This window comes from Maniola jurtina, chromosome 23 (assembly GCF_905333055.1).
Source record: "Maniola jurtina chromosome 23, ilManJurt1.1, whole genome shotgun sequence".
NCBI lineage: Eukaryota > Metazoa > Arthropoda > Insecta > Lepidoptera > Nymphalidae > Maniola > Maniola jurtina.
This window is the reverse complement of record NC_060051.1, coordinates 1,038,826-1,065,579: the sequence shown is the minus strand read 5'-3', so window position 1 is coordinate 1,065,579 and position 26,754 is coordinate 1,038,826. Positions and strand designations below refer to the sequence as shown.

Below are 26,754 nucleotides of genomic sequence, written 5' to 3'. Positions count from 1 at the left end.
TTTTTTTCTGTTCTTCTTTTCTTCTCTATGGCTCTTTGTGTACAAATATTCGAATCGCACGAAGTTGTAGCCGCCATGATGAATTCCGACTGTGACGTCACATGGTTGTATTGTTAATGTATTTCACTAAAATGTGGTTGTTTACCAATCCGTCAGATACCATCACAGCCCATGAACCTTAAATAAATGCCGGTTAACGTTTTCGCGTGGAAATTTAAAATACAAAATGCATTCAATGCATTTTTATTGCACTTATCAATTGAATAAAATTTTTGTGATTTTTTTGATATTTTATAGGATACCTACATATTATATCACTTTATAGTAGCATCTAATTAAGACATTTTTGAAAAAAGTTAATAACTAAATATATTTATTTTCAGGTGCTCCCTTGTCTGCGAGACTTGCGACAAAGAATGAAACAATCGAGGAAAGTGAACGAGGCTCTGAAACTAACAACGGCGAGGTAGCCGTCAGCAGCAATAAGGCACACATAAACATTGATACACTAACTAATTGTGTAGTCAAGTTGTATGATTGTAAAAAGTTTAAAGTTGTGCCCAGACAAGACGGATCGCTGATGAAAACACGGAAAACTGTTAGTTCCTATGAAAACCCGAATATTGATAATGTCCCTACAATATTTAAAGAGTTTCTAGCAACAGGTCATAATGTAGCCGCTACGACAGACGACATTAAACCAGTCATTAATGAAATAAAAGTAGAAAAAGATAACTCAAATACATTTCCTGAGAAAAAATCGTTTATATGTGATGTTTGCCGAAAGATGTTTAAACGGAAATATATCTTAGTTAAACACATCCAAACTCATAACAAAGTAAAGAACAAATGCAATTTAACATCTAATATGCAACATAACACTGCATTAAAGCCTTACGCTTGTGATGTATGTAACTTTAGTACTGCACATTCCGGTAATTTACGGAACCACTTAAGAATTCACACTGGGGAGAAACCTTTTACTTGTACCTTATGCAGTTATAGAAGTGCAACAAATAGTCACATAGTGAGGCACATGACAACTCACACCGGGGAAAAGCGTTTTTCATGTACTGCATGCAATTATAAATGTGTGCGAAATTGTAGTTTAGTGAGTCACATGAGAAATCACAGGAAGGGAACACCTTATGCGTGTACTTTATGCGAATATGAATGTAAACAAAATAGTTCTTTAGTGGCGCACATGAAAACTCACAGGGTAGGAAAACCTTACTCGTGTAGTTTATGCGAATATAAATGTTCAACAAATTCTGGTTTAGTGAACCACATGACAATACACGGAGAAAAACCTTATTCGTGTAGTTTATGCAAATATAAATGTTCAACAGATGCTCGTTTAGTGGTGCACATGAGAACTCACACGGGGGAAAAACCTTATTTGTGTAATTTTTGTGACTATAAATGTTCAGCAAGCAATCGTTTAGCGGAGCACATGAGAATTCACACTGGAGAAAAACCTTATTCGTGTAACTTATGTGCATATAGATGTTCAACGAATACTCGTTTAGTGGTGCACATGAGAACTCATACTGGGGAAAAGCCTTATAGTTGTGATTTGTGCCCTTATAAATTTGTAGACAGAGGTGGTTTAGTGAGACACATGAGATCCCACACGGGTGAAAAGCCTCATGCTTGCACGTTTTGCAGTTATAAATGTTCAAGAAAGACTGATTTAGTGAACCACATGAGAAGTCACACGGGGGAAAAACCTTACTCGTGTAGTTTGTGTGAATATAAATGTTCTCAAAATAATTATTTGGTGAACCATATGAAGGCTCATACTGGAGAGAATATGACGCATGCTTGTACGGTATGCGATTATAAATGTTCAAGAAGTAGTTATTTAGTGAGCCACATGAAATATCACACTGCGGAATAGTGCATTACTGCACGAGACCGGGAAGTCTTGGAAAGCTGTATAGGTGCATCGATTGTAGTTATATTAGGAGGAGTAGGTAAGGTAGGTAGGTAACTACCTACTAAGGTAATAATCGTTGTAACATGGCCGGTTATAAAGATATCGATTTTTGTGATACTTTTTTTTTTTTTTCTTCTGGTATTGTGATACTTTAATGCTGCACTGCTATTTTGATTTTCTGTCTGTAGAAAAAGTGTTGAAATAAAACCCTTAAAAGGTTAATGTTTTTTTTTTTAAATATCGATCTATTAAACATCGTAGTACCCTGGTAGTACCTTCTTCTTCTTCTTTTCTTCTCTATGGCTCTTTGTACTGCGGCTTTGATCGTAGTACCTAATTTTATTTTTAATTTTTATATAATGCGTACCTACAAAATGAGTTCTCACGCGTCATTTTAACTTTGTGTCAACTTTCATGTCAAAAGTACGCTTAACACAGAGTTAAATGGCGCGTAAGAATTCATTTTGTATGGACTATATTAAATTACATTATATTGTTTTTCGGGTTCCGTAACCCCAAGGGTGCTAATGTGGCCCTATTATAGCAATAGGGCCTCCGATGTCCTCCTCTCTCGTCTGGCTTTTACAATGATTAGCCAATGTCAAGTTTGTTGTTATTTGTAACAAGTTAGCTAAACTATACAAGTATGGACCCCGTCTGTGCCGGCGCTCGCCGACATACGCACGGCACCCCCTTAGAGCACTTTTCAGTCAGTTTTAACAAAAAAAAAACACTCCAAAAAGTCACAACACGCGCGCCAGCAAACGCCACCACAGACGAAGTCCGCCTCCGATGTCTGTCTGTCCAAATAGCAAAAAAACCGGCCAAGTACGAGTCAGACTCGCGCACCGAGGGTTCCGTACTTGAGTATTTTTTCCGACATTTTGCACGATACATCAAAAATTATAAAAATAAATAAAAATCTGTTTTAGAATGTACAAGTAAATCCCTTTCATATGATACCCCACTTAGTATATAGTTATCTTTGAAAATTAAAACACATTTTAATTTGTTTTTAATGATGTAACCACAAATTCATGGTTTTCGGATTTATTCCTTTACTTGTGCTATAAGACCTACCTACCTACCAAATTCCATGATTCTAGGTCAATGGGAAGTACCCTATAGGTTGTCTTGACAGACACGACGGACAGACGGACAACAAAGTGATCCTATAAGGGTTCCGTTTTTCCTTTTGAGCGCTTTTGAGGTACGGAACTCTAAAAAAAGCTACTCTTTGTGGAAGCCCCACCATGCCCCACCTCTTGAAACGAAGTACCTACCTACCTACTCTTTGGAGAAGATCATAGAGATAGTATGATTGGATGGTGCATAGATTATCTATTATGGGTGGTGATTGGTCTTTGAAGTGTGAACTGTGAACCACAGACCAATAACATAGTGTAAACTGATAAGCTATCGCATGTCGCAGCGCTTTATCAATTTTATCATTCAAGAGTTTTGAAACGTCGCGGTTGGGTGCCGTAATATTTACTACTACATTTAAAAATCTACGAAAATGAGTTCAAAAGTAGCCATCGTAACCGGCAGCAACAAGGGCATAGGCTTCGCGATAGTTCGCGGGCTCTGCAAGAGATTCGAAGGAAATGTTTATCTCACTTCGCGTGACGTGAGGCGCGGCGAGCAGGCCGTGGCCGATCTGCAGAAAGAGGGTTTGAACCCGAAATACCACCAGCTAGACATCACGAATGCGAAAAGCGTTGAGGTGTTCCGAGACTATTTAAAAGAGAAGTACGGAGGCATCGATGTTTTGGTAAACAATGCAGCGATTGCATTTAAAGGCAACGCAACTGAACCCGTAGCAGTGCAGGCCGAGCAAACTTTGTTCGTAAACTACTTTTCTACACTTTCAACATGCGAAATACTGTTTCCTATACTCCGTGATGGGGCTCGAGTTGTGAACGTGTCTAGTTCAGCCGGCCATTTGAGTAATATACCAAGCAAAAGGTTACGTGACCGGCTTCAAGATCCTACTCTAACTATATCGGAACTGTCGGGCTTGATGCGTGACTACGTTGAGGCGGCTAAGTTGGGTACTCAGGCCGCTGAGTGGGGAAACTCATCGTATGTCGTCTCTAAAGTTGGTTTGACAGCACTGACGAAGATACAGCAGAGGCTTCTCAATGATAGAGGTAAGTTCCTCGGTTCCTTGTATTATTTTTTATCAGTTTTTTTATTGGATAATGCCCACAACAACACATGGTTTATTAGGTTTATAAAATTCTTGCAGGAACTTAGGTGTTAAGTATAAGCTATTTGCCTTTTTTCTTAGCCAAATTGGTTCCGTCATTGTGGTGTAATTGATGCCTGTGCCTTGGTCCGTGTGGATTCAGGTTTTTATAAATCCTGTGGGAACTTTGATTTTCCAGGATACAAAGTAGCCTAGGTATTGTCACTCTCTGTCTAACTATAATATATTGTATGTGCAAAAAAGTCAAAATAACATTACATTGTTATGTCTCAGATTGTTTATTTTTAGCTTAAAATCTCCAAATTATCTGGCAAATGTCTTATGCATAATCAAGTAAAACCCAAAAGATTACAATACCTGTGATATCTTGTGATTTACATATTATTTCAATTGTAGATGATAAGATTTGTACTTCCAAATACTACACTGATATTACTGTTTACCCGAGACTCAAAACTCTGCAGATGACTATCTATTTGGCCCTGGCCTCACTACTCTGTTGCATAAAGTGTGCAGGTACTTAAAATGTTAAATCTAAGAAAGAGTCCTGGCCATTAGCCATGTTGGTGTCCAAATATCATAGAAAATTGAGATTAATATCTATATAAAATAAAATAATATTTAAATTACAATACTTGTTATCTAACTCATCATCTCATCTTGTTAATAAACTTATTTTGTTTGTCAGATATAAAAGTCAACGCAGTGCACCCCGGCTACGTGGACACGGATATGTCGTCACACAAAGGTCCGCTCTCCATCGACGACGGGGCTCAGGCTCCTCTATACCTTGCTCTAGATGCCCCGGACTCAGTGAGGGGGGAGTTTGTGTGGTACAACAAGAAGATCGTCTCGTGGGCTGATGATAAGCCAACAGAGAAATATTAAAAATGGCGACGTCCGCTGGCTACCCAGCCATGGCCATCTCTGGCTACCTACCGTAGACAAAGTAGCAAACAACACAACAGTAGTGAACACAAACACGCGAGCGTCCGTCCTGGCGATCAGTTGGCCACTGATTGAGGGACGCCAAAATACTGGTGACTTGGCTGCGCGTCACCAAGTTGCCAGAGTATCCAATTTCCAAGTTGAAGCCGGTCGGTCGTGGCTACACTTCCAATTCGTAACCAGACCGTAGCTAAGTGAGTTAACTGTCATAAATTTCAATACTAATTGTTTGGATACGTAGCCAGCGACGTCGCCATGGCGTCCTAGTGTGTTAATACTCATATAGTTGGACAGGGATATTATACTGTGACCTTCCTTGAATGTTTTATAAACAGCTGTGAAAGTTTTTGCATTACTGATTTGTGATAAGTGATAACTTGATAAGTATTGTCATATTATTATTTCTTACAGCCTATACAGTATACATGAACCAAAAAATAAAATAGATAAAAAACTGGTGTAATTAGAATGCTAGCAAAAATGTACTGATGCTTACAGATGATACCACAAATATAACGCGAAAGGAAAACCTGTATTTTTAAAAGTTAGCAATATATTGCAAATAAAACATCTGACTGACGCTAGAGATAAACGAACGTTGCGTCGATAGATGCCGCGAGGTCAATGCCGCGTCGTAAGCAGGGCATTTTAGTAAGTTATATCACTAAAGTTACAGTATAAGGCAAATGGTTATTATTGGTATTGGATTGTAATAAAAGCGCTACATTCTAATTACACCCTGCATTATAATAAACTAATAATAATAATTTTCAACGCCGCCTTAAAATAAAATACTCTGTATTTATGTACATAAAAATAAATGGAAGTTTATTTTGGTTATTGTTTTTTCTTTTCTTTCAATGTACCTCAGCACACTTTACTTTCGTACCGAAATTGATTTTGTGATCATTAGGGCCGGGGCACATATTATGGCGGAGCGCAGCTCAGAGCATTTTTCACAGTCAAAATATTATCGACATTGTATTCATTGAAATCTATACATATAATAAAATTGTAGAAAAGTGGTGTCTGTACAATGGAAATATATAAAAAAAAAAGTAGCAGGGGTTGTTATTATATCGATGCCGAACCCGAAATTGTAATTAATTTTTTTTTTGGCTGTTTGTCTGTGTGTTTGTGCACGCTAATATCAGAAACGGCTTATTCGATTTAGATACGGTTTTCACTAATATATTGTAGTAAGCTTCACTTAACATTTAGTGTTTATTTCATGTCAATCGGTTCATAAATAAAAAAGTTATGTCAATTTAAAGAATCACTGCGAACATTTTTAACGTACAGAGTATATGCTGCCCGAAAAGTCACTATTCCACGCGAACGAAGTCGCGGGCACAGCTAGTAATATCTAAAATCAATTTTGCATCCGAGCGGATACTCGCGCAGTCCCGCGCGTGCTCGCGCATTCTCTGGTGGAAATTCGCGTAATGTATCACGCGATTAGAAAACTTCGCGGGCATGCACTGCGCTGCGCTCCGCCATATGTGCGGCCGGCCCTTAGTTGGCTATACTCTATCCACGGAGAGAAGTTAGAGCTCTCTGTTTCGCTATCTCGTACAAATGACAAAGACAAAAACTCAGTGGGCGTTAACCATTTTGAGTGACCAACAAAACTATTCTGTAACACTTCATTAGATAGTCCGCGAGCCACCAATCCTGAAAGCTCCGTGATCACGGATTCTAATATTTTTAATAAAAAATAAAAGTTATAGTTCAGACGAACAAGATTTGCTTGGTCGGCGTGGATTTGATTGGCCGGAAATATTTTCCCGCCCGCTTCCATCTTAGACTGCATCATCACTTACTATCCGGTGAGATTGCAGTCAAGGGCTAACTTGTCTGAATAATAATAAAAAATTCTAATTGATCCAGGCGTCTTCGAGTTATCGGGGAACAAACCTACATAAAAAACTAAAGATTCCGACGAACTGAGAACCTCCCCTTTTTTAAAGTCATGAATAAAAAGTCCATTATAATAAATAGTTTTATTGATACACGGTATTACACGACACAACAGTACCAAGCGCAAATAATTCATTCAACTACAATACTATTTACAATGGACCACTAGTGTAGGGTCTGCCAACATGACACTTTCTCGTACAAGGTTTTTTTTTTCTTTAAATCTGGCTTTACTCTGATTAGCCAATGTCAAGTTTGTGATATTTTCAAGTTATTGAATTTATACAAGTATGGACTCCGTCTGCGCCGGCGCCCGCCGACATACGCGCGGCGCCCCTTTAGAGCGCTTCCCAGTCAGTTCCACCACCAAAAAACACCAACTAACACAAAAACCAGCCACTCTTAACAAAAAAAACACTCCAAACAAGCACAGCACGCGCGCCAGCAAACGCCATCACAGACGAAGTCCCGTACAAGGTTTGCTAGTAATTTATCTTTTTCCTGACCTTATCCTACGCTACGTGGGGTCACATCACGTCCTCTTCTTCCACTCTCTTCTGTCAACCATCAACGTATCATCCATCCCTTTTATACGCATATCCTCCGTCACGCAATCCATCCACCTTTTCTTTTGCGAGTAAATCCATACTAATATTATATGCGAAAGTGTCTAGAGCATTTCAAAGCCCATCGATTTTGACGAAATTATGGAAGGACGACGTGAAGCTGAGGACTTCCAAAGTGATTTCGAAGTCGTTAATTGCTATTTCGGCCGAGACTTGTATAGTACTTTTCTCCCATTTGTGAGGAAACAATATGAGGCTACTAGCCGATGCCCGCGACTTCGCCCGCGTGGATTTAAGATTTTTAAATCCCGTGGGAACTCTTTGATTTCCCGGGATAAAAAGTAGCCTATGTGCTAATCCAGGATATTATCTATCTCCATTCCAAATTTCAGCCAAATCCGTCCAGTAGTTTTTGCGTGAAGGAGTAACAAACATACACACACACACACACATACAAACTTTCGCCTTTATAATATTAGTGTGATGTTGGGAGTTTCACTGAGGGATAAGATTCGAAATGAGGAGAACCAAGGTGACTGATATAGCCCAAACTATTAGCAAGCAGAAGTGGCAGTGGGGAGGCCATGCTTGTCGTAGAGGCGATGGCCGTTGGCGGAGTCCTTGAGTGGAGACTGCGTATAAGCAAGCAGTGTGGGACGCCCTCTAGCGTCACTCTATGACGATATAAAGAGGTTGGCGGTAAGTGGCTGGTTGAGGAAGGCTGAGGACCGGGTGTGTTGGCACTCTTTAGGGAAGCCTATGTCCAACAGTGGACTTCCACAGGCTGATGATGATGATCAATATTTTACCCGCACCGATCGGTACCGGCCCGCACCGACCTGTCGGTTTTGGAAACCCGCTTCAAGCGCCATAACTCCGAAAAGTTAGAGGTGCGTACCCAGGATCGAACTCCGGACCCCGGCTTGAGGTCAAGGTCTCCTTTCAAAGGGTTTGGCCATAGTCCACCACGCGGGTGGACACCAAGTGTGGATTCGCAGCCTTCACAGACCCTGGAGAACTCTCAGGCTTGCAAGTTTCCCCACGATGTTTTCCGTCACTGTTTAAAGCAAGTGATATAAATTACTGAAATGTAGTAACTCCGAAAAGTTAGAGTTGCGTGCCCCGGATCGAACCCCTGACCTCCCAAATACGAGGCAGACGTATTAACCACTAGGCCATCACGGCTTTATCTAAATAATTAAATTCTATTCAACATTCCCTCTGTATATCGACAAACGTTTCAAAGAGAGGCACAGGTACAGGCGGATCCGACACCTCTTTTTTCACATCCTTTTCGACTGACTCTTTGATTTTGCTTTCAAAATTGTCTAAATTCAACGGGTCTACGGTATTGAGTTTGGATTTTTTGCTAGTTTTGAGTTTGGCCTTCATGGGTTCTTCGGAGTGGATCATGATGAGTTTCCGTTTGCTCTGGGCCTTGACCTGCGCGCGCGTCATGTTGAGGTGCTTGATCTTGTAGTGCACTTTGACGTAGGACTGCGTCTTGAACTTCTGTCCGCACTCCGTGCACGGGTACGTCTCCCCGGAGTGACTTTTTACGTGGCGCGTTAACACTTGTTGGTTCTGCAACAAAAATGATTTGTTTTTAGGGTTCTGTACCTCAAAAGGAATTAAAACTCACAAAGACAGGAAACTCTTGGATCACTGCGTTGCCCGTCTGTCGTGTCTGGCCGTCTGACCCGTCAAACAAATTCAGAATCCACTTTGTTATCGCGATTCAGGTTTCATAATGGGTGATCTAAGATACCTGTGGTGCCATCTACTATGCTATATGATCTTTTCATACGAGTGCAAGTAGCGTCATCTAGGGTCAAAATGTGGAGACAGCCACATTACCTATGAAGTTACATTTCATGATCTATCAGGCTACGAGATGCTAGCGCGACTCAACGTACCACTAGCGCCATCTATCGCGACGAGTGGAAACTGACACATGAAATAACTTACCGCAAACATCTTCCCGCAGACCGTACAGCTCTTGTCCTTGGGCTGGTGTATGTTAAGGTGTCTTGTTAATGCGTGGTGCTGCAGTAGCGCGGGTGACCGGAAGACGCGCCCGCACGCGCATGCGTGCTTGCGTTGCTGCAGGTGAGTCCACTCTATATGCGCGCGCACCTCTGCCTTCGAATAGTAGCATCTTTGGCAGTAGTCGCACTGGAATCTGGGAAACAGGTAAGGTTGTTAGCTGAGATTCTATATTATTTTCTCAAACTGTACCGTTTGTCAAATTAAATGAAAGTTCGTTTTGTGTGAGATCTTAAATTTTAAGAAAATAGATGGAATTTATTCACTACCTTCCCCTTAATACCCTCTTCCCTTTGAGCCTTGAATTTTGAAAAATGCAGAAAATTGTTCTTTACTTATAGATGATAAGAAAACCTTCATCGTACAGAATCCTGTCCTCGAGAGTTCAAGTTGTACTTGTTTCGTTTTTAGGAATAGAACGAGAGACAACAGAACAGAATTTTTAGGGTTCTGTAGCCGAAGAGTGCGAGCGGGTTGGTCCTATTAGTAAGACTCAACTGACCATTTGTCAATCTGTCTGTCAGCTGTATTTCATGAACCGTAATAGGTAGAGTGTTGAAATTTTGATAGGGAGTATTTCTCCTAGAAATACTCCCTGGTATATATTTTGGTGGTATATAACTGGTATATATTATGATAAAAATACCAAAATGACGAATTTCAAAATGTTTCCGCTTGGGTACTCACCTCTTGATTCGCTCGGTGTGCATGCGTTGCATGTGTCGGTTGAGCATGGCCGGCGTGGTGAGGATGCGTCCGCATACCACGCATGTCGTGTCCGCGCCGAACCTACGCATAGCAAGCATATTCATTCATTTCCATGCATTGTCAGACCTGGGCGCGTTAGGAACCCTCGTAGCTTTAGTTTTAAGTCTACGTAATTGAGTATCACCACTATATCATCTTACAAAATATCTAACAATTCTGTCTATCAAAAGGTGTACTAATTTGGGAGTTATAGTCGATACTAGGGCTAAATTCTTAAACTGGACCCTTTCAAGTAAAGATTTTTATATCAACCTGTGAGGAAGATACTGCCATTGGCGCAATTAAAGTGCCTTAAGCCTACTTTGTCGTATTAGTTTACAAATTGCGAAAAACCAAATTAAATTTGAGTTTCGCGGGCAGACCCGTCGCATCCACCTTAAACTTTATTTTCTTTAGCCTCACCTCGATAGCCTTGTTGATTGAACACTGTCTGCATAGTCCCTGTTCATAAACAAAAAAAAAATATTATTATTCTCTATAATGTCTTTGCTTTACAATAAAATATGCGATTTCAGTCTTTATAACCACATTGTTTTGCAATAAAAAATAACACATGTACCTAAAAATTACTCAAAGTATCATTCCCAGTATGAAACTGTCCAGCAATTTCTATTATCGTCCTGTTGGAAATTGCTGGCACGTGGACAGAAAAAGAGCCGATTGACATTTTTTTTAATAACCAAGCAATTTCCGAGGAAGCGGGTATAAAACAAGCCATTATCCGAGACGTTTATCTACCCGAGCCGAAGGCCTCTCATACTTCAGCTTTTCTGGTCATTACATATTATGGTCTAACCACATATCGATATATCACTCACTGCGCAAGTTCAAGGTCAAAGATCTTTTGCGTGACACCAACTGTAGCTTACATAAAGTACCAGGAGAGCATGGGAGCTTAGGTGGAGTCTTACCGTGGTGGGTTCTGTCCGTGATGCTGTCGTATGTGGACGCGCAGCACCTCGCTGTTCTTGAACGTTCTAGAACAAACTTTGCAGGTCGCGGGCTGCTTGTCCTCGTGCACGAACAGATGTCGGATGAGATAGGACTTGTTGCGGAAGTCGCGCCCGCAGTGCGCGCACGTCACTTTCCGAGTTATGCTCCGTTTTACTTGCTCGTTATGAGTTCTGTAATCAAATGAAAGATATGGAAAATCCACGAGGACAAAGTCACCGGTGTCAACTAGTTCATTATAAATTATTTATGAATATTATTACATACTGATGAATTACGAAGAATTATTGAATATGATGAATTATTATTTAATAAATTATTATTATTGAATAATTAAATAAATGATGGTTTTTTTAATGAATTTAAGATTATTAAATAAAAAATGAATTATTATTGAATAAATGTTTTTTTTTTAAATTTACAGACCTTGGCTGCAATCAACCAACCATCAAGAATCCATTCGCCTTCTCTTTGGTAGTTTTCGTCTCTTTAGTCCTTCCACATGCATATTAAGGAACTAGCTTTTGCCCGGGACTTTGTCCGCGTGAACTGCACAGATTTCATACGCCTATTTTACCCCCTTAATGGTTGAATTTTCAAGTATACTTTCTTAACAGATGTCTACGTCATAATAGTTATCTGCATGCCAAACAGCCCGATCCGGCCAGTAGTTTGAGCTGAGCTTCAGTCAGGCTGTCAGTCTTTTCCTTTTAGATATTTAAGGTTTCTTGCTGGTTCTTCTCGGTAGGAACGGCATTCCAAACCAGTGGTAAATTATTATTTTACGATTCAAAAGCACTTGTAAAAGTTTATTTGAATAGAAATCTATTCTATTCTATTCTAAGGTACAATGGTAAAGTAGATATAGTACCTGACATGGCAGCGGTACCAGCCTCGCTCGTGGAACACGCGCTGACAGATGGGACATTCCAGTCGGATGGGTTTGGTGTGCATTTGCTTGATGTGGCGACTGAGGTACGCCGGCCGTCTGCCAAACACAATATCAAACAAATCGTGATATGTTCAAAGACCTTAACGAAACCATAATGCGTTCAAAATAAGAATAGGAAAGTCAATCACCTTCACCTATCAGACTTGAAAATTACGAATTTCAAGGAAAATACTTTGAAAGAAAGAAAAAAGTATTTTAACATCGTTGCGCCATGCTACACAATACTTTATGGGCGTAAGCTACAATACTTACGCGGTTGCGTGTGTGGAGGTAAATGATGATATAGAAGATATAGGGTCTTTAGATGAAAGCGGGCTAGTTTGGAAAAGGTTTACCCCATGAGCGGTTTCGCTGAATCACTTGGTGACACGGTTTTGCTGGAAGGGTGGTAACTACCCACGGCCGAAGCCTCCCACCAGATTACACCAGAGACAATTTAAATTCTAAAATTGCCCCTACCGCGAATCAAACCCCAGACCTTCCACTTATAAGACCACAGCGCTCACCACGAAGGTCATCAAATATATCAAACTTTACAAACCATGAACATTTGAAATGGTCTAATTACATTAATTTAAGTTTGCCAATCTGCACTTGGTCTTATTCCGAGAACCTTCTGAGAGATGATTCGTGCTCAGTAGTGAGCCGGTGATGGCTTAATGATGATTAATAACATTTAAAATAATACACCCTGTATATCATTGCAACTCACTTATAGTCCCGCCCGCAGTGTTGGCATACAAACGCAGTCCCTGTATGCTCACTCATGATGTGCGCAGCTACTGTGTCCTTGAATACAATATTCACTATAATTTATATTTGAATACATAGCAATGAACGTTTTTTTTTTAAAAAGAATATTAGCCATGCTAATCCCCCCCTAACTAATAGTCCCCTTTCCTCTCCAATTAAGCGTAAAGCTTGTGCCAGCAGTGGGTACGATAATAGTGCAACGGGTGGGGTTTGCACCGACGACCTTTCGGAATTTAGCCCACTCCTCAACCGTTGAGCTATCGAGGTTCTGAATTATGAAGTATCATATCATACTAATATTGCAAAAGTGTTATTACTGTATCACACTAATAATGCGAAATTATTGTTGTTGTTTAGTCCTTATTCACACCGCAAGAGAACAACGGATTGACCTGTTTTTTTATAGTTGAAAACCTGGGAGAGTGACATAGGCTACTTTTTAACCCGGAAGAGTTCCCATGGGATTTTTGAAATCTAAATCCACGCAGAAGAAGTCGCGGGAATTAGGTATTAAATAAGTGATGAATTTGTATTGAATAAATGATGAATTGTTATTGAATAAAAGGTGAATTGTAATTGAATAAATGATGAATTGTAATTGAATAAATGATGAATTGTAATTGAATAAATGATGAATTGTAATTGAATAACTGATGAATTGTCATGGAATAAATGAGTTTTTACCTTATCCTTCTGCAGAAAACGGCATATGGAGCACCGGTACCGCCGGTAGTGCCGCAGCTTGTGCTGATACAGCATGTCCTGAGTTTTTAAACGAAGTTTGCATATGTCACATTCCTGAGCCCCAGCTTCCTGGTGATCAAAACAAAAAACCAGTCAAGTGCGAGTCAGATTCGCACACGGAGGGTTCCGTACTATACCGTAACAACTACAAATTTCAAACCCTTATTTTACCCCTTTAGGCGTTGACTTTTCAAAAAACCTTTCTGCCCACGTCAACATATGCCAAATTTCAGCCGATCCATCCAGTAGTTTGAGCTGTGCGTTGATAGACCCGTCAGTCAGTCATCTTTTCCATTATTTAGATTACAGAAAAAGGTTACTCGTAGCGTAGTGTGGGACGCCCTCCAGCACGATGGACTGACGATATAAAGCGGCTGGCGGGAAGTGGCTGGATGAGGAAGGCTGAGGACCGGATGTGGTGGCGTCCATTGGTGGCCTATGTCCAACAGTGGACGTCCACAGGCTGATGATGATGAAAAGCGTTACTCACAGGTGAATGCATCTTCAAGTGCATGTCATAAGCCTCTTTGATAACGAATCCCACAGCACAAAGCTCGCAAGTATAGTTCATGTGTTTTCGCGCCCTCACTGTCTCTTCATGCTCAGCCTGTCTCGCTTGTTCGTCTATGGTCACTATCTCTATGTTGTTGGTTACTTCCTCTGAATAGGTTTGTTCATCTGCTAGAAATATTATCTAGGGTTACTAAGACTATAATGGCTCACCATGATACAACGTTGAAATACTTAATGAACGCATTGATTTGGGCATCCACATCTGCATCTACAATACTAATTTTTTTTTCTCTCTCGTCTGGCTTTACAAAGACTAGCCAATGTCAAGTTTGTAGTTATTTGTAACAAGTTAGTTAAACTACACAAGTATGGACTCCGTCTGTGCCGGCGCTCGCCGACATACGCACGGCACCCCTTTAGAGCGCTTTCCAGTCAGTTTTAACAAAAAAAAAACACTCCAAAAAGGCAGAGCAGAGCACGCCCGCCAGCTAACACCAACACAGACGAAGTCCTGCTTTAAGGTTTGAATTGGTACATTCCAATTCAAATTCGCTCAGCCCCCGCGCTAACCCATAGGCTCGATTTCGTAAAACTTGCATCAATCATTAATACAATCGCCATTATTGTTATTGGCCTTTATGCTATTCTTGTTGCAACAATGCATACGTCAACCAATTAGAGGTGATTGCGATTGTGACATTGTAGCTATCATTGTACCGCAATCGAGCCGCAGGTGCGGGATAGTATGGGTGACATGCGGCAATATGATACTCAAATTCATTTTATGATCTTTCATACAAATTTCTAATTTTTTTTTGTTCTTTTTTTTAAATTAGAATATTAGCCAAGCTAATTATGGCTAATACTCCCCTTTCCCCTCCAATTAAGCGTGAAGCTTAGAGTGGATACGACAATAGTGCAACGAGTGGAGTTCGAACCACAGACCTTTCGGAATTCATTCCTGTCCGCAACCATTGAGCTATTGAGGCACTTAATTTGACAAACAAGAATTATTATACATTCAAGAAATCAGTAATTGCACTTACTTCTAGATCGACCTTTAAACACAGGTTTGACATTTGGCTCTTGCTTACGATATTTCTGAAATAAAGACAAGTAAATTGTTGAAAATTTCCATCCATACTTAATATTATAAATGCGAAAGTGTGTCTGTCTGTCTGTCTGCTAGTCTTTTACGGCTCAACAGTTTAACCGATTTTGATGTAATTTGGTACGGAGTTGGCTTACAGCTCGGAGAAGGACATGAGGCTTCTTTTTATCCCGGAAAATCAAACAGTTCCCACGGGATTCTTAAAAGCCCATCCGTTTATCCAATTCACATTCACAATTTTTTCACAACTTGACATTCACAACTTTTGATCCCTAAAAACAGTGTTGGCATGGGATTAATAAAAAATCTCAAAGTCACAGGCATTATTATATAATTTTTTATATGGAACAGTTTTTATATTATGATTAGAGTCGAAATATATGAATGAGAAATGGGAAACTAATAATTATAATCATAATCATGACATTCCGTCAGTTCTCAGTCTATACTAATATTATAAAGAGGAAACCTTTGTATTTTTGTATGTTTGTATTGAATAGGCTCAAAAACTACTGGACCGATTTCAAAATTTCTTTTACCATTACTTAGAGGGATTTTTCCGAATCCTTATAGGCTATATTTTATCCCGGAAAATAAAAAAATAAATGTCCACCCATACGAAGCCGGGGCGGGTCGCTAGTAGGTTATAAATATGTGCCTAACAATACCTTTGGGGTTCTTTTGACAGTTTTCATGTGAGGCAGATACTCCTCATCTGAGTCATCTTCTTTGTAATTCACAACTCTTGCTCGCGGTAATTTTATTGTCTCATCTGAAAGGAAGTACAAGTTTTAACTGAAACTTAAGTCTGAGTAAAGTCAAAGTATACTCTACAGATTAGAGTGTATGGAATCATGCTATTACTACGAAAATACTAAATTTATTGTGCTATGTACCCATTATTTACAATATAAAATATCATGCTATTAGTATTAAAATACTCATCTCAACCCATTGCTGGCCCACTACAGAGCATGGGTCTCCTCTCCTCAGGAGAATGAGAAGATATAAATGGAGTGCTATTGCACAAGTACAAGGTCGGGGGTTATGTGAAACAGTGTCATCATCAAGTCATCACCAGCCCACTATTGAGCACAGGTCTCCTTCCAGGATAAGAAGAGTTTAGGCCATAGTCTACCATGTTGGCCAAAGTACGGATTGGCAGATAGAAGTGTAATAGTTATATTAAACCCATATCCTTGTCAGTTCTTACAACAAATAGCTAATTCTTTGGTAGACATCACTTACCATCAAATGAAATATTTCCTTGAAGTGTAGGTAAAACACAATCATTAAAAATTGTAAAAATATAGTATGTCTATACTCACCACTTTCATACATATGGTGCTCCAGTTTCATCAACACCATCTCGGGATCTAAGCCACTCATTTCGTACTCATCTTGAGGTTCTTCTTCTAATGGCTCTAATTTAATTTGTATATCGGGCACCTAGAATGCACATTGAAATTTGGTTGTGTCCAATATGGAATTGTAAAATGAAAATATGACAATGTCACATAGCTTCAGTTTTTAACCCCCAACCCAACAAGAAGGGTGTTACAAGTTTGACGTGTGTATCTGTGTATCTATCTGTGGCATCGTAGCTCCTAAACTAATGAAGCAATTTTAATTTAGTTTTTTTGTTTGAACAGTGGCTTGATCAAGAGATTAAATTATTAAGATTAATTAGTATTAAGATTAGCTATAATCCAAGAAAATCAGTTCAGCTGTTTGAAAGTTATCAGTTCTTTTCTAGTTTTATAGAGGTTTTTGTGTGGGGGGTTTTTTTGAGTTATATTTATTACATTACTAGGCGATACTTGTGACTTTGCCCACTTGGATATAATGTTGATCTGTTGCTCCGTTGTGGCGCAATTGAAATCACACCAACAAACAAACTTTTTTGCATACCGCTAAATGGACATGGACAAGGTGATGGACATCATTACAAAAAGTATTCATTTTTCAACCTCTTACCTCCTGCTTTATTTCGACATAGTGTTCATTTAACACTGGGTTCAGTGAACATCCAGGTTGTTCCATATTCAAATTTGAATCCATTCCATCCTGTTCATCACTCTCTGGATCTTGCGGCTCAATTTTTATTTCTATTTTGGTAGCCATGCTTCCAGACTACTTTTGTTTTTTTTTTTATACAAAAATAGTAAGTATTTCACTATTACTTTGTTTGTTCTTGAATTTCACCTTAAATTATTGTAACAAGTTTGTACGTTATTCACTTGCATTGTATATCTATATAGGTACCTTAACCCAAAAGTCTACATATGCCTTTCAATAATAAAAAAAGATAGTTCAGACCAGAACCCAACAGCTACAGTAAAATTATCTTTAGAAACTTGAGTAACACTTAATTTTAAATTTATTGCTGCAAAAATCATTAAATAGGTATTGGCTCTGCGTAGAGCGCCCACAAAGGAATTAAGTAATCTAACCAGTTCATACAAAAAACCAAAATATTTTGACTATTTCAGCAACCAAAACACAAGAATAACACTATTTTTGCACTATTTTACTTTTCAGTAAAAATAAAACAATTTTTAAATGATAAAATTAGCACTGAATACCACAGTACGGTAAATTAGAACTTTATATGGCGGTCATGGCGATGTATGTATGGCTTCTTGCGCATTTCTACGAAACTTGTCCGCAACCTTTCCAAAATCGCGTTATCTAAAACGTTGTGCACTTGAGAAGTTGTGAAAACACGTTTTTTTCACTTAAAATGGAGGAACACAGTGAAATGATTATTGAAAATGCTCTATTTTGTTTTGTGGACCACAATTTTAGAACTTCAATTCGATCGAAATCTCAAAAAAATCGACTAAATAAATGCCAACTGTCAAATTACGTTGATGTTAGTGTTGTTAACGATGGATAGCTTATCGATATTTTTATTTTTATTAAGTTTATCTGCGAAGAAAACAAGACGTGGTCCAATCTGAACACGAGACATTATGACAGGATGTTATACAAAAACGGATAGTCTACCTTTCACTTACGTAAACCACCGTATTGCAACTTCAAATTGGTCTACGTGTTTCGCGCACATTTTACTATTAGTATCGACACATTTCAATCAACCTATCCATATTAACTATAACAATACTAATTTGGATATAGTAGCTTCAGTGACTAGTCATAGTGTAAGTATAAATGAGTACCTAATATTATCAATAATATTACTAATCAGCAATGACATTGCTATTGCTAGTTCGATTTTCAATAATCAAAGGAATCCTTATTGTATTAGAAGAATTGAAGAATCAGATGAATATTTATAAGTTATCGATATATTTGTTGATTTACAAAATTACAATATTAAGACGTATCGATAGTGGCAATATTTTCAACACTAGTCGATGTTGCTAGATTAAAATTCCAATGTTACTATTTCATAAAATAAACTAGCAACTCTGGGTGCCAACCATAAAAAAAATTGAAATCCTTGGATGAATGTTTTGAAATCATTTCAAGTTTTCCATAAAATTATAGTAATTGTTCTATAGTATTCAGATTAAAAGGCTTTTACTACTAAAATGCGAATCCAATATGGCGATCGCCTAACTGCGCAAGTCTAGCATCTCAGTTTGTCAATATCACTGTACCTCCTCAACCTTATGATTTTATTGATCTGCGTAGTTTTTTAACTTTTTTACAGTTCGTTCATCGGGGATTCGATCCTTGGCCGTAATTCACTTGCCATACTTCTCTCGATGAGAGACGATTTACCTAGGTTCCTAAAGGCCTAAACGACTGAAATAACGTAGGTACAGTGCGCGACAGGTTGAAATAGCAACCGGTGTAGAGACTGGGGTTGCGGGGTGTCCCCCCCCCCCCCCCCCCCCGCCTCATACCCCTGTTGCCATCTCAACCTGCCGCGTACTATAGTACCATGTTATCTACATCTCGTGGAGACGAATTCAGTAGGTAGGTATGGGTACTTTACAGCTAACTAGTTAGTTGATACCTGCGTGGATTTAAGTTTTTAAGATTTTCCGGGATAAAAAGGAGCCTATGTCACTCAAGTCTAACTATACCCATGCAAAACAAAAACACTTTGATCCGTTGCACTGTTGTGACATGATTGAAGGACAAACCAACAAGCTATCGTATTTATGGGTAGTGATATACGATTGTGAAACCTACATGCCTGTGAGTTTTCCAGCGTTCTCGGGGGTGTGTGGAGTCTCTGCACTGGACCAGAGTGGTGATGACTTAACTTTTTTTAATTTTAAAAGAGATGCTCTAATAGGATTATGATTTTTTTTCCAATATAAGTATCTGCTAGCTGATGCCCGCGAATTCGTCGATTTAGGTTTTTCGAAATCCCATAGAAACTCTTTGATTTTCTGGGATAAAAAAGTAGCCTATGCGCTAATCCAGGGTATTATCTATCTCCATTCGGTATAACGCTGTCTTGTTATAACAGTGTCTTATACAGGGCCTTAGGCTGAGATCTATAGAGCGTACTTTGACTTTGCTTAGACTTAAGTTTCAGTTAAAACGAGACAGATTTATGCCAGTGATATAACGCCGTCTCTTTTTAACACTCTCTTAAGTCTAAGCTAAGTCAAAGTGCGCTCTATAGATCTCAGCCTTAGAGTATGATGGATTTATAAAGGGAATTGAAAAAAACATAATCTCTGAAGTACTCCCTCCTAAATTTTATTATTACTAAAGATGTTACACAACGTTATAAAAAAAATATGACAAAATGATCAATTTAAACGCGATGCGACGACTTAAAAAAGTTTACAATAGTTACATATACATTATTATTATTACATAATATAAGTTTTTCATAATCTCAAAATATATTTCCTTAGTCATTTTATACAATGAATAACATTTGGTATTTTGCCCCAACAGTAAGTAGTTTAATTGCTTCCACTCTGACGCCAGTTGCACAAATACATAACACTTGTCAATGAAGAAACGAATCGAAACGAAGCTGGGTTAATCATGCAGTCTCACTCAATCACTTTACATGGGTGTAGTGTAGTGTGTAATAAGTGAGAGGAAATGATTAATGTCGCCATTTTCAATTCATTATTGGCCTGAGTTATACATTATGTACAAGACTAACAGCCCGCAGCGTCACCGTAGGTATGAATAGAATAGACACTATAGACAGCTAAACCGATGTACGCGACCGACATCAGCATAGAAGAAATTCAGGCTTATAGATACATCAGGATTGATTGGGGACTAACCAAAATTCAAAATAAGTAAGTATTTAAAGAACTCTGGGTTACATAGTTTAGACATTAACCCAGAGTTCAAAAGCGGGTGAGAAAGAGGCGATCTTATTGAGACAAGATATTTAGTTATTCCGTTTCATAATATAAAATTACATGAAGGTTCCTATATAATCTATCTTTTTGTGGTATAATGCGGTAAAAGATCATTATTATGTGTTTAGTCACCAATTAATCCTGATATAATGATGGTACCTTTTACTTACTTGGAGCATTTTAATTTAACAATACTTTTCACTGGCCAAGCAGAAAGACATTTTGATTTGATTTTTTAAAACAGTTACTTATTAAAAAAAATAGTATTTAGTGTTTTATAAAAAAAAAAAACCAGTAATTTTTCTGCAACTTTAAAAAAATGTCATTTAACTTGTCCAGTTCAGTAATTCGTACCAATTTTATTGTACACTAAACTGTAACTAAAAAAGGCTATCTTTTTCTATGGTTAACATTATATACAGTATCCACGAAAAGAAGTTAGTTTAGCGCTCTCTCTGTTACGTAATCCCATCATACAAATGACAGAGACAAAAATCTCAGTGCCATTTTGAGTCACCAACCAATCACAAACGAAACTACGTTTTCTAATTGAATTTCGAATGTTTTTTGAAAACATTTTAGAATTGAATTTCGAATGTTTTATAGTAGGTAAATAAATCGGCACTATCATTTAGTTCTCGTCAACATATTTAACGACTGTGTCTGACTAAAAAAAAATTGTTAGTTTAAGCTGATTATATTAAGGCTATCCTTGCCAACGATCCCCCGTCGATTTCCTACGTATGATATTATTGTTCTCATCTCTATCTGCCCTGGTTCGTGCATTCTCGGTTCCTAGATCGGTACATTTGTGATAACCAAATTTCAAATTGCTGTGATTGGCTGAATTTACCATGTTCTTGCTGCGACAGTGAGTTTGAGCCACTAGCGGAACAATGTTAGCCGGTCAGAAATGATTGCAATTAGTCAACCTGTTTGACGTCCGTGTTCTGTTTTCGATTACAAAAAAGAAAAAATTGTTGTTGCAATCATCAATTTTAGCAAATAGTGAAAGAGAGTCGGCCAATCAGAGGTCACAACTACCGTCACACTTTCTGTCACACTATGGCAGTAGGCATACCGAGTAATGAAAACAATTTTTCATTCTGTCTAGGTCGAAGTAGGGTTGCCACCTGGCTCTTTTTGATTTACAGGCTACCACCATCAAAAATACGGGGTTTAGATTTGAAGAAATTTGAAATTTTGAAGTATTTGAAGAATATATATATAGGCGGTGGTTCTCTCTGAAATGCATGGAAAGCCTATTTAGATATTTCAGTTTATTTATAAGTTTTGTATTTTTTCTCTGTATGTTGCCGTATCTTGATTGGTGAACTGTGTTTGCAATGTGGTTTTAAATAAAAGATTTATTTATTTAAATAGCTTTTAAAAACTCTTAGTGTTGTAAAGCAAAATGTTATACATTTCATGCATACAATCTTCTCATTTCAACTTAAAATTACATTTAATTTGTAATTCCACCTTCACAGTATCAATACTATGGCCGTAGCCAGGAATCGATTGCGGGAGAGGTTTTATTAGGGCCGGAACTGAATCCTGTCATGAGGAAAAAAACATTCGCTCAACTTTATGGGCTAATTACCTGGTTAGTGGAATGGTTAGTATGGCCCTAACGGCCAAGAAATTAGACTGCATCATCACTTACCACTAGAAAAGATTAAAGTCATGGGCTAACTTGTATAAAAAAAGGCTTACATCCTCAAACCAAGCCCCGCCGCCTTGGCTACGACCATGATCAATATCGAGTGGGTTTCGGCTACGCATTGCCGCAAAAGGAAAATATTCTTTCTACTGGACATAACGTCAGTGTTGGATTTCGCCAGCCAGCTCCTGCTGAATTTGTAAAAAACCGGCCAAGTGCGAGTCAGACCCACGCACCGAGGGTTCCGTATTCGGGTATTTTTTCCGACATTTTACTCGAGAAATCAAAAACTGTTATGCATTAAAAAAATATGCATAAAAATAAATAAAAATCTGTTTTAGAATGAACAGGTAAAGCCCTTTCATATGATAACCCACTTGATATATGTAGTTATCTTACTTTTAAAATTGAAAATACTAATATTTGTTCATGAACACATGACAGACGGATAGAAGGACAAATGGACAGACGGACAGATGGAAAGACTGACAGACTGACAGACAACGAAGTGATCCTATAAGAGTTCTTTTTTGCTTTTGAGTTACGGAACCCTAAAAATATTTAGTTTTATTTGCCCCGTATTTTATTTTCATAATTACAGGTTTCTGTATCCTGAAATACGGGGTAACCAGTAAAATACGGGGCCTCTGGCAACCCTATTCGGAAAACACTGTCACATTCAAGTTAATGTCAAATATTTTGTTTTCAATTACAGAAAGCTGCATCAATCATTATTACAATATTTTCTTTGTTGTGATTGGCTGAATTTTAGAGTTTCAGCCAATAAAGAGACTATTTGCCAACTAAACGTCATAACAATATAAATGCCAGAAAGTTTAACCAAATAAAACAAACTTAATGAGAACCTAGTGAGAATGCAAACGGCACACAATTTATAATACATATTATGTTAGTCGTATATAATAGATATTATAGTAGTCGTTCACTTTGGTAATAGTCAGATTGTCATCAGTTAAATTGATATTGGTTGATGTATCGTAAATTAGGTATTGTTTCGGTGACAAATATTTTTATAATCTATTTATCTTTGAACAGAATGGAATAGAATGAAATGGAATGGAATACAATGATAAATTTTTATTCCTGTAAACTTTTAGGTAAACTTCAAAGTGTTTTTGGATGGTCAGAAAAATTTACCACTGGTTCGGAATGCCGATCCTACGTTTTCTAGGGTTTCGTACCTCAAAATGAAAAACGGAACTCTTATAGGATCACTTTGTTGTCTATCTCTCTGTCTGTCGTGTGTGTCAAGAAAACCTCTAGGGTACTTCCCGTTGACTCAAAACCATGAAATTTGGCAGGTAACCTAACTGCGTAATTTTGGGTAGTTTTTTTAATCGATAAAGAAAGTTTGCGACATTGTTCAATAAAAAATTTGGATTCCAACTCCTCAACCCTGATGTTGCAGGGGACCTGACTACTAAAGCTAATGGGATTTAAAAAGTGTCGATTATTAATTGATATTGAAGGTATCTATACCAAGTAAACACTTTGTCGTTGACCTCAACCCTGATGCTGTAAGAAATTGCATTCCTAAATCCTGGTGATCCCTCGGGATTTGAAAAGGATAATCCGTTTAAATATTCTTACGTGATACAGAAACAAGTTGCATCCCGGGGACGGGCTATTACGGAGAGGCAACTTTTGTTCTGGGAAATGAAAGGATCGGGATTTTTAAAAACCTAAATCCACGCGAGCGAAGCTGCGGGCATTAGCTAGTTGTAAATATATTTAGAAGCTACTATAAGATAATAGATAAGGTACTTATTTCCTTATATTTTTATTGTATGGCAGCGCGCGGTTTTAAATTATAAATTGCACGTCCTGTCCTTTTCTGTAATACATTTTTTTCTCAATATCTACCGCTTTATCTCATAGCAAGAGTCCGTAAGACATAATACAGTGAAAATAAGCAAAATATACAATTTTTGCAGTTTCCACGTCAGTACCTGTCGAATTTTTCTAACAGTGTAAGCAGCAGAGCTGAGTTTACCATCAAGTGTTGATATGTGGGTGTTCCATAGAAGCTTTGCATCTAACATTATACCGAGAAACACGGGGTTCTCCTTTATTTTCAACATATGATTATTTATCAATGAATTTATGTCATTTAAGGTCCTGGTATTGGGCAGTGTGAATTTAACACACTTAGATTTCTTTGCATTTGGAAGTAAATTGTTAGCAATAAATCAGAGAGTGACCTGTGATATGGCATTACATATAGTATACATTGTCAAAAATTATAATATTAAAGCTGTGCGTATTGCGTGAGGAATAGGTTGCAAGAGAGTTGCAACTTGCAGGGTTTGATGCATGCGCTATTGCCAGCAAACATGAGACATATTTTTATCTACAGGCAACGTCTGAGTAGGTAACGCATACGTCTAACGCAAGTTGAAATGTACCAGTGTATTTAGTTAGACCTATCGACAAGTTTGGAGTTGGGTGCAGTCTAAATGTGGCCCGTGTGTTTAGACTGTCAGTTTCTGTCAGTTTCACGTGTCGTCCCCCGCACTTCACCACCCCGCTTGCACAAATCGAGACAGCACGAAATTTTCAAGATTTCTGGGTGTAATTTCTGGTTTTCGTAGTTCCCACATAATTATAACAATATAAAATATATAACGATAATTTTTTTACTACATAATATTCATTAAATTTTCTAGGTCTGTGGTTTTTCCAAATTTCATTAAATTGCTTCGTTGTCTATAAAAACGAGCACAAAGTTGGGCCTTTTTTTAAAGAAAAATACAAATCTTTGAGCCCCTGTAATTTTAAAACTACATATTTTTAGAAAAATCTAAAACACCACAGACACAGATATTAGTTTCTAGACTATGTCTGCAAAATTTCATGGACTTTGGTTGCTTAATATTCAAATGAAATGGGAACTACGATTGTATGGAGTAAGTGACGGAGAGAGCTCTGTTAAGGTAATTAGATTTAAATACAGTTAGAAACATATTAGTTTTTTGATCTAATTTTTCAAACGCTGATTACAACTAACTAGTGTGGGTTAGAATAGCTTAATTTGACATATATTAATTTTAACTCTTTTAAGTGGAAAAGAAAATTAGTAAAGTAAAACCTAAAAGTCTAGACTAAGCCTAATTTTTGTTTAGTGAGAATTTAGTGTACGAAAAAATCAGTGCCAATTCACACATTAATACTAATCTAAATACTTTTCTTGCACCAGCAATCGATTATTTGTTTTATTTATAAAAATATTTGACTATCATATTATTTTGGAAGAATTACATTATTTTAGTGCTTCACATAACTTTTTTAAAGGCGATATGTCCTTACAGCGGTTTTAAGCTGTGAAATATACATAATATCTTAAATATAAGAGAGATAAGTATAATATTAAATATTATATTAGTTAGATTACAAAAAAACACTTGTGCCATTCTTATATGAGGAAAATATTTGCAATACTTCGTAAAGAATAGGCTTTATTTAAAAATGATTCAATGGCTTATTCTGTTTGTCCCTGAAACAGCCAACTTAGCATGTATACTTTGACGTTGAAATCTATAGAGTCCACTTTGACCTTTGACTTTGCTTAAGACTTAGACAAAGTTTCAGTTAAAACGAGACAGATTTATACCAGCGGTATAACGCTGCCTCGTTTTTAACGTGTCTTAAGTCTGAGCAAAGTCTAAGTACGCTCCTTAGATCTCAGTCTGAGGCATCCATCCATCCGTGGGGTAGACTAACGGAATTGGTAGGTATACAATATACATATATTATTTTTCTTTCAATTTTCTCCCTCGACAATGGTCAGTCATATAAACACGACTGGTTCAGATACTTCATCATGATCAACCCATCGCTGGCCCACTACTGAGCACAGGTCTCCTCTCAGAAGAGAAGAGTTTAGGCCATAGTCTGCCACGCTGGCCAAGTGCGGGTTGGCAGACTTCACACACCTTTGAGAACATTATGTAGAACTCTCATGAAGGATTTCTTCACCACTAAGCAAGTGACTTAATTTCTTAAAACTTACTTACTATCTGGTGTAGTGGGGTATTATATCAATTCTGGAGTGGATAGATAGACATATTGCTTCCGAGTATACACCCTAGGGTGGGTGTTTTAGGGTGGAGAAACGGCATAAGCTATTAAATAACGCCAAGAGCAACTTCATGCCTTTTAAACATGAACAATTAATTATTTTGTAGGTTAAGATTAGTATAGAGTAAGTTTCGTACATTTTCCAGTTCACATATTTTATTATACAATCTATTTTTCCTTCTGACCTTTTTACACTATACTAGAAGCCAAATTGCTTGGTGGCAAAGCTTAAAAAATTCAATTTTCACAATAACC

The 26,754-nt window shown here is 37.9% G+C and overlaps 3 protein-coding genes and 1 long non-coding RNA gene across 6 annotated transcripts in view; 3 read left to right on the top strand and 1 right to left on the bottom strand.

The window, feature by feature from the left end:
• LOC123877198 (zinc finger protein 569-like) overlaps window positions 1-2,161 on the top strand; it is a 32,776-nt gene extending 30,615 nt beyond the window's left edge. For both annotated transcript variants that reach the window (XM_045923730.1, XM_045923728.1), the window contains 2 exons: window positions 384-1,972; window positions 2,006-2,161. In XM_045923730.1, the coding sequence (XP_045779686.1) occupies window positions 384-1,900 (1,517 nt within the window). In that variant the 3' untranslated portion in view covers window positions 1,901-1,972; window positions 2,006-2,161. The remainder of the gene's footprint in view (window positions 1-383; window positions 1,973-2,005) is intronic.
• A 1,175-nt stretch (window positions 2,162-3,336) lies between these two features.
• Window positions 3,337-5,939, top strand: LOC123877210 (carbonyl reductase [NADPH] 1-like). Its single transcript, XM_045923757.1, has 2 exons — window positions 3,337-4,092; window positions 4,840-5,939. The coding sequence occupies exons 1-2, from the start codon at window positions 3,459-3,461 to the stop codon at window positions 5,037-5,039; spliced, it is 834 nt and encodes a 277-aa protein (XP_045779713.1). The 5' UTR covers window positions 3,337-3,458; the 3' UTR covers window positions 5,040-5,939.
• Window positions 5,940-6,715: 776 nt separating this feature from the next.
• LOC123877219 lies at window positions 6,716-7,836 on the top strand. The gene is made up of 2 exons (XR_006798530.1): window positions 6,716-7,224; window positions 7,497-7,836. It is a non-coding gene; the product is annotated as an uncharacterized LOC123877219 (long non-coding RNA).
• A 233-nt stretch (window positions 7,837-8,069) lies between these two features.
• On the bottom strand, window positions 8,070-18,282 carry LOC123877199 (zinc finger protein 329-like). Of its 2 annotated transcripts, none has more exons than XM_045923731.1 (13): window positions 17,401-18,282; window positions 16,752-16,872; window positions 16,092-16,195; window positions 15,359-15,413; window positions 14,290-14,480; window positions 13,740-13,868; window positions 13,015-13,091; window positions 12,222-12,338; window positions 11,311-11,523; window positions 10,802-10,840; window positions 10,319-10,420; window positions 9,554-9,767; window positions 8,070-9,169 (listed from the first exon to the last, which is right to left on the bottom strand). In XM_045923731.1, exons 1-13 carry the CDS (start codon window positions 17,545-17,547, stop codon window positions 8,795-8,797), a joined length of 1,884 nt encoding a protein of 627 aa, XP_045779687.1. In that variant the 5' UTR covers window positions 17,548-18,282; the 3' UTR covers window positions 8,070-8,794. The 2 variants fall into 2 exon arrangements, with proteins under 2 accessions (XP_045779687.1, XP_045779688.1); XM_045923732.1 differs by having other exon boundaries at window positions 14,290-14,477.
• Window positions 18,283-26,754: the final 8,472 nt, after the last annotated feature.

Coding starts and splice junctions, on each gene's coding strand:
- LOC123877199 (XM_045923731.1), bottom strand. CDS start 17,547: ATGGCTACCAAAATAGAAATAAAAATTGAGCCGCAAGATCCAGAGAGT. Junction 13,869..14,289: donor ACTTGAAGATGCATTCACCT/GTGAGTAACGCT, acceptor TTTGATCACCAG/GAAGCTGGGGCTCAGGAATG. Junction 13,092..13,739: donor GTTTTCTGCAGAAGGATAAG/GTAAAAACTCAT, acceptor ATTGTATTCAAG/GACACAGTAGCTGCGCACAT.
- LOC123877210 (XM_045923757.1), top strand. CDS start 3,459: ATGAGTTCAAAAGTAGCCATCGTAACCGGCAGCAACAAGGGCATAGGC. Junction 4,093..4,839: donor GAGGCTTCTCAATGATAGAG/GTAAGTTCCTCG, acceptor TTTGTTTGTCAG/ATATAAAAGTCAACGCAGTG.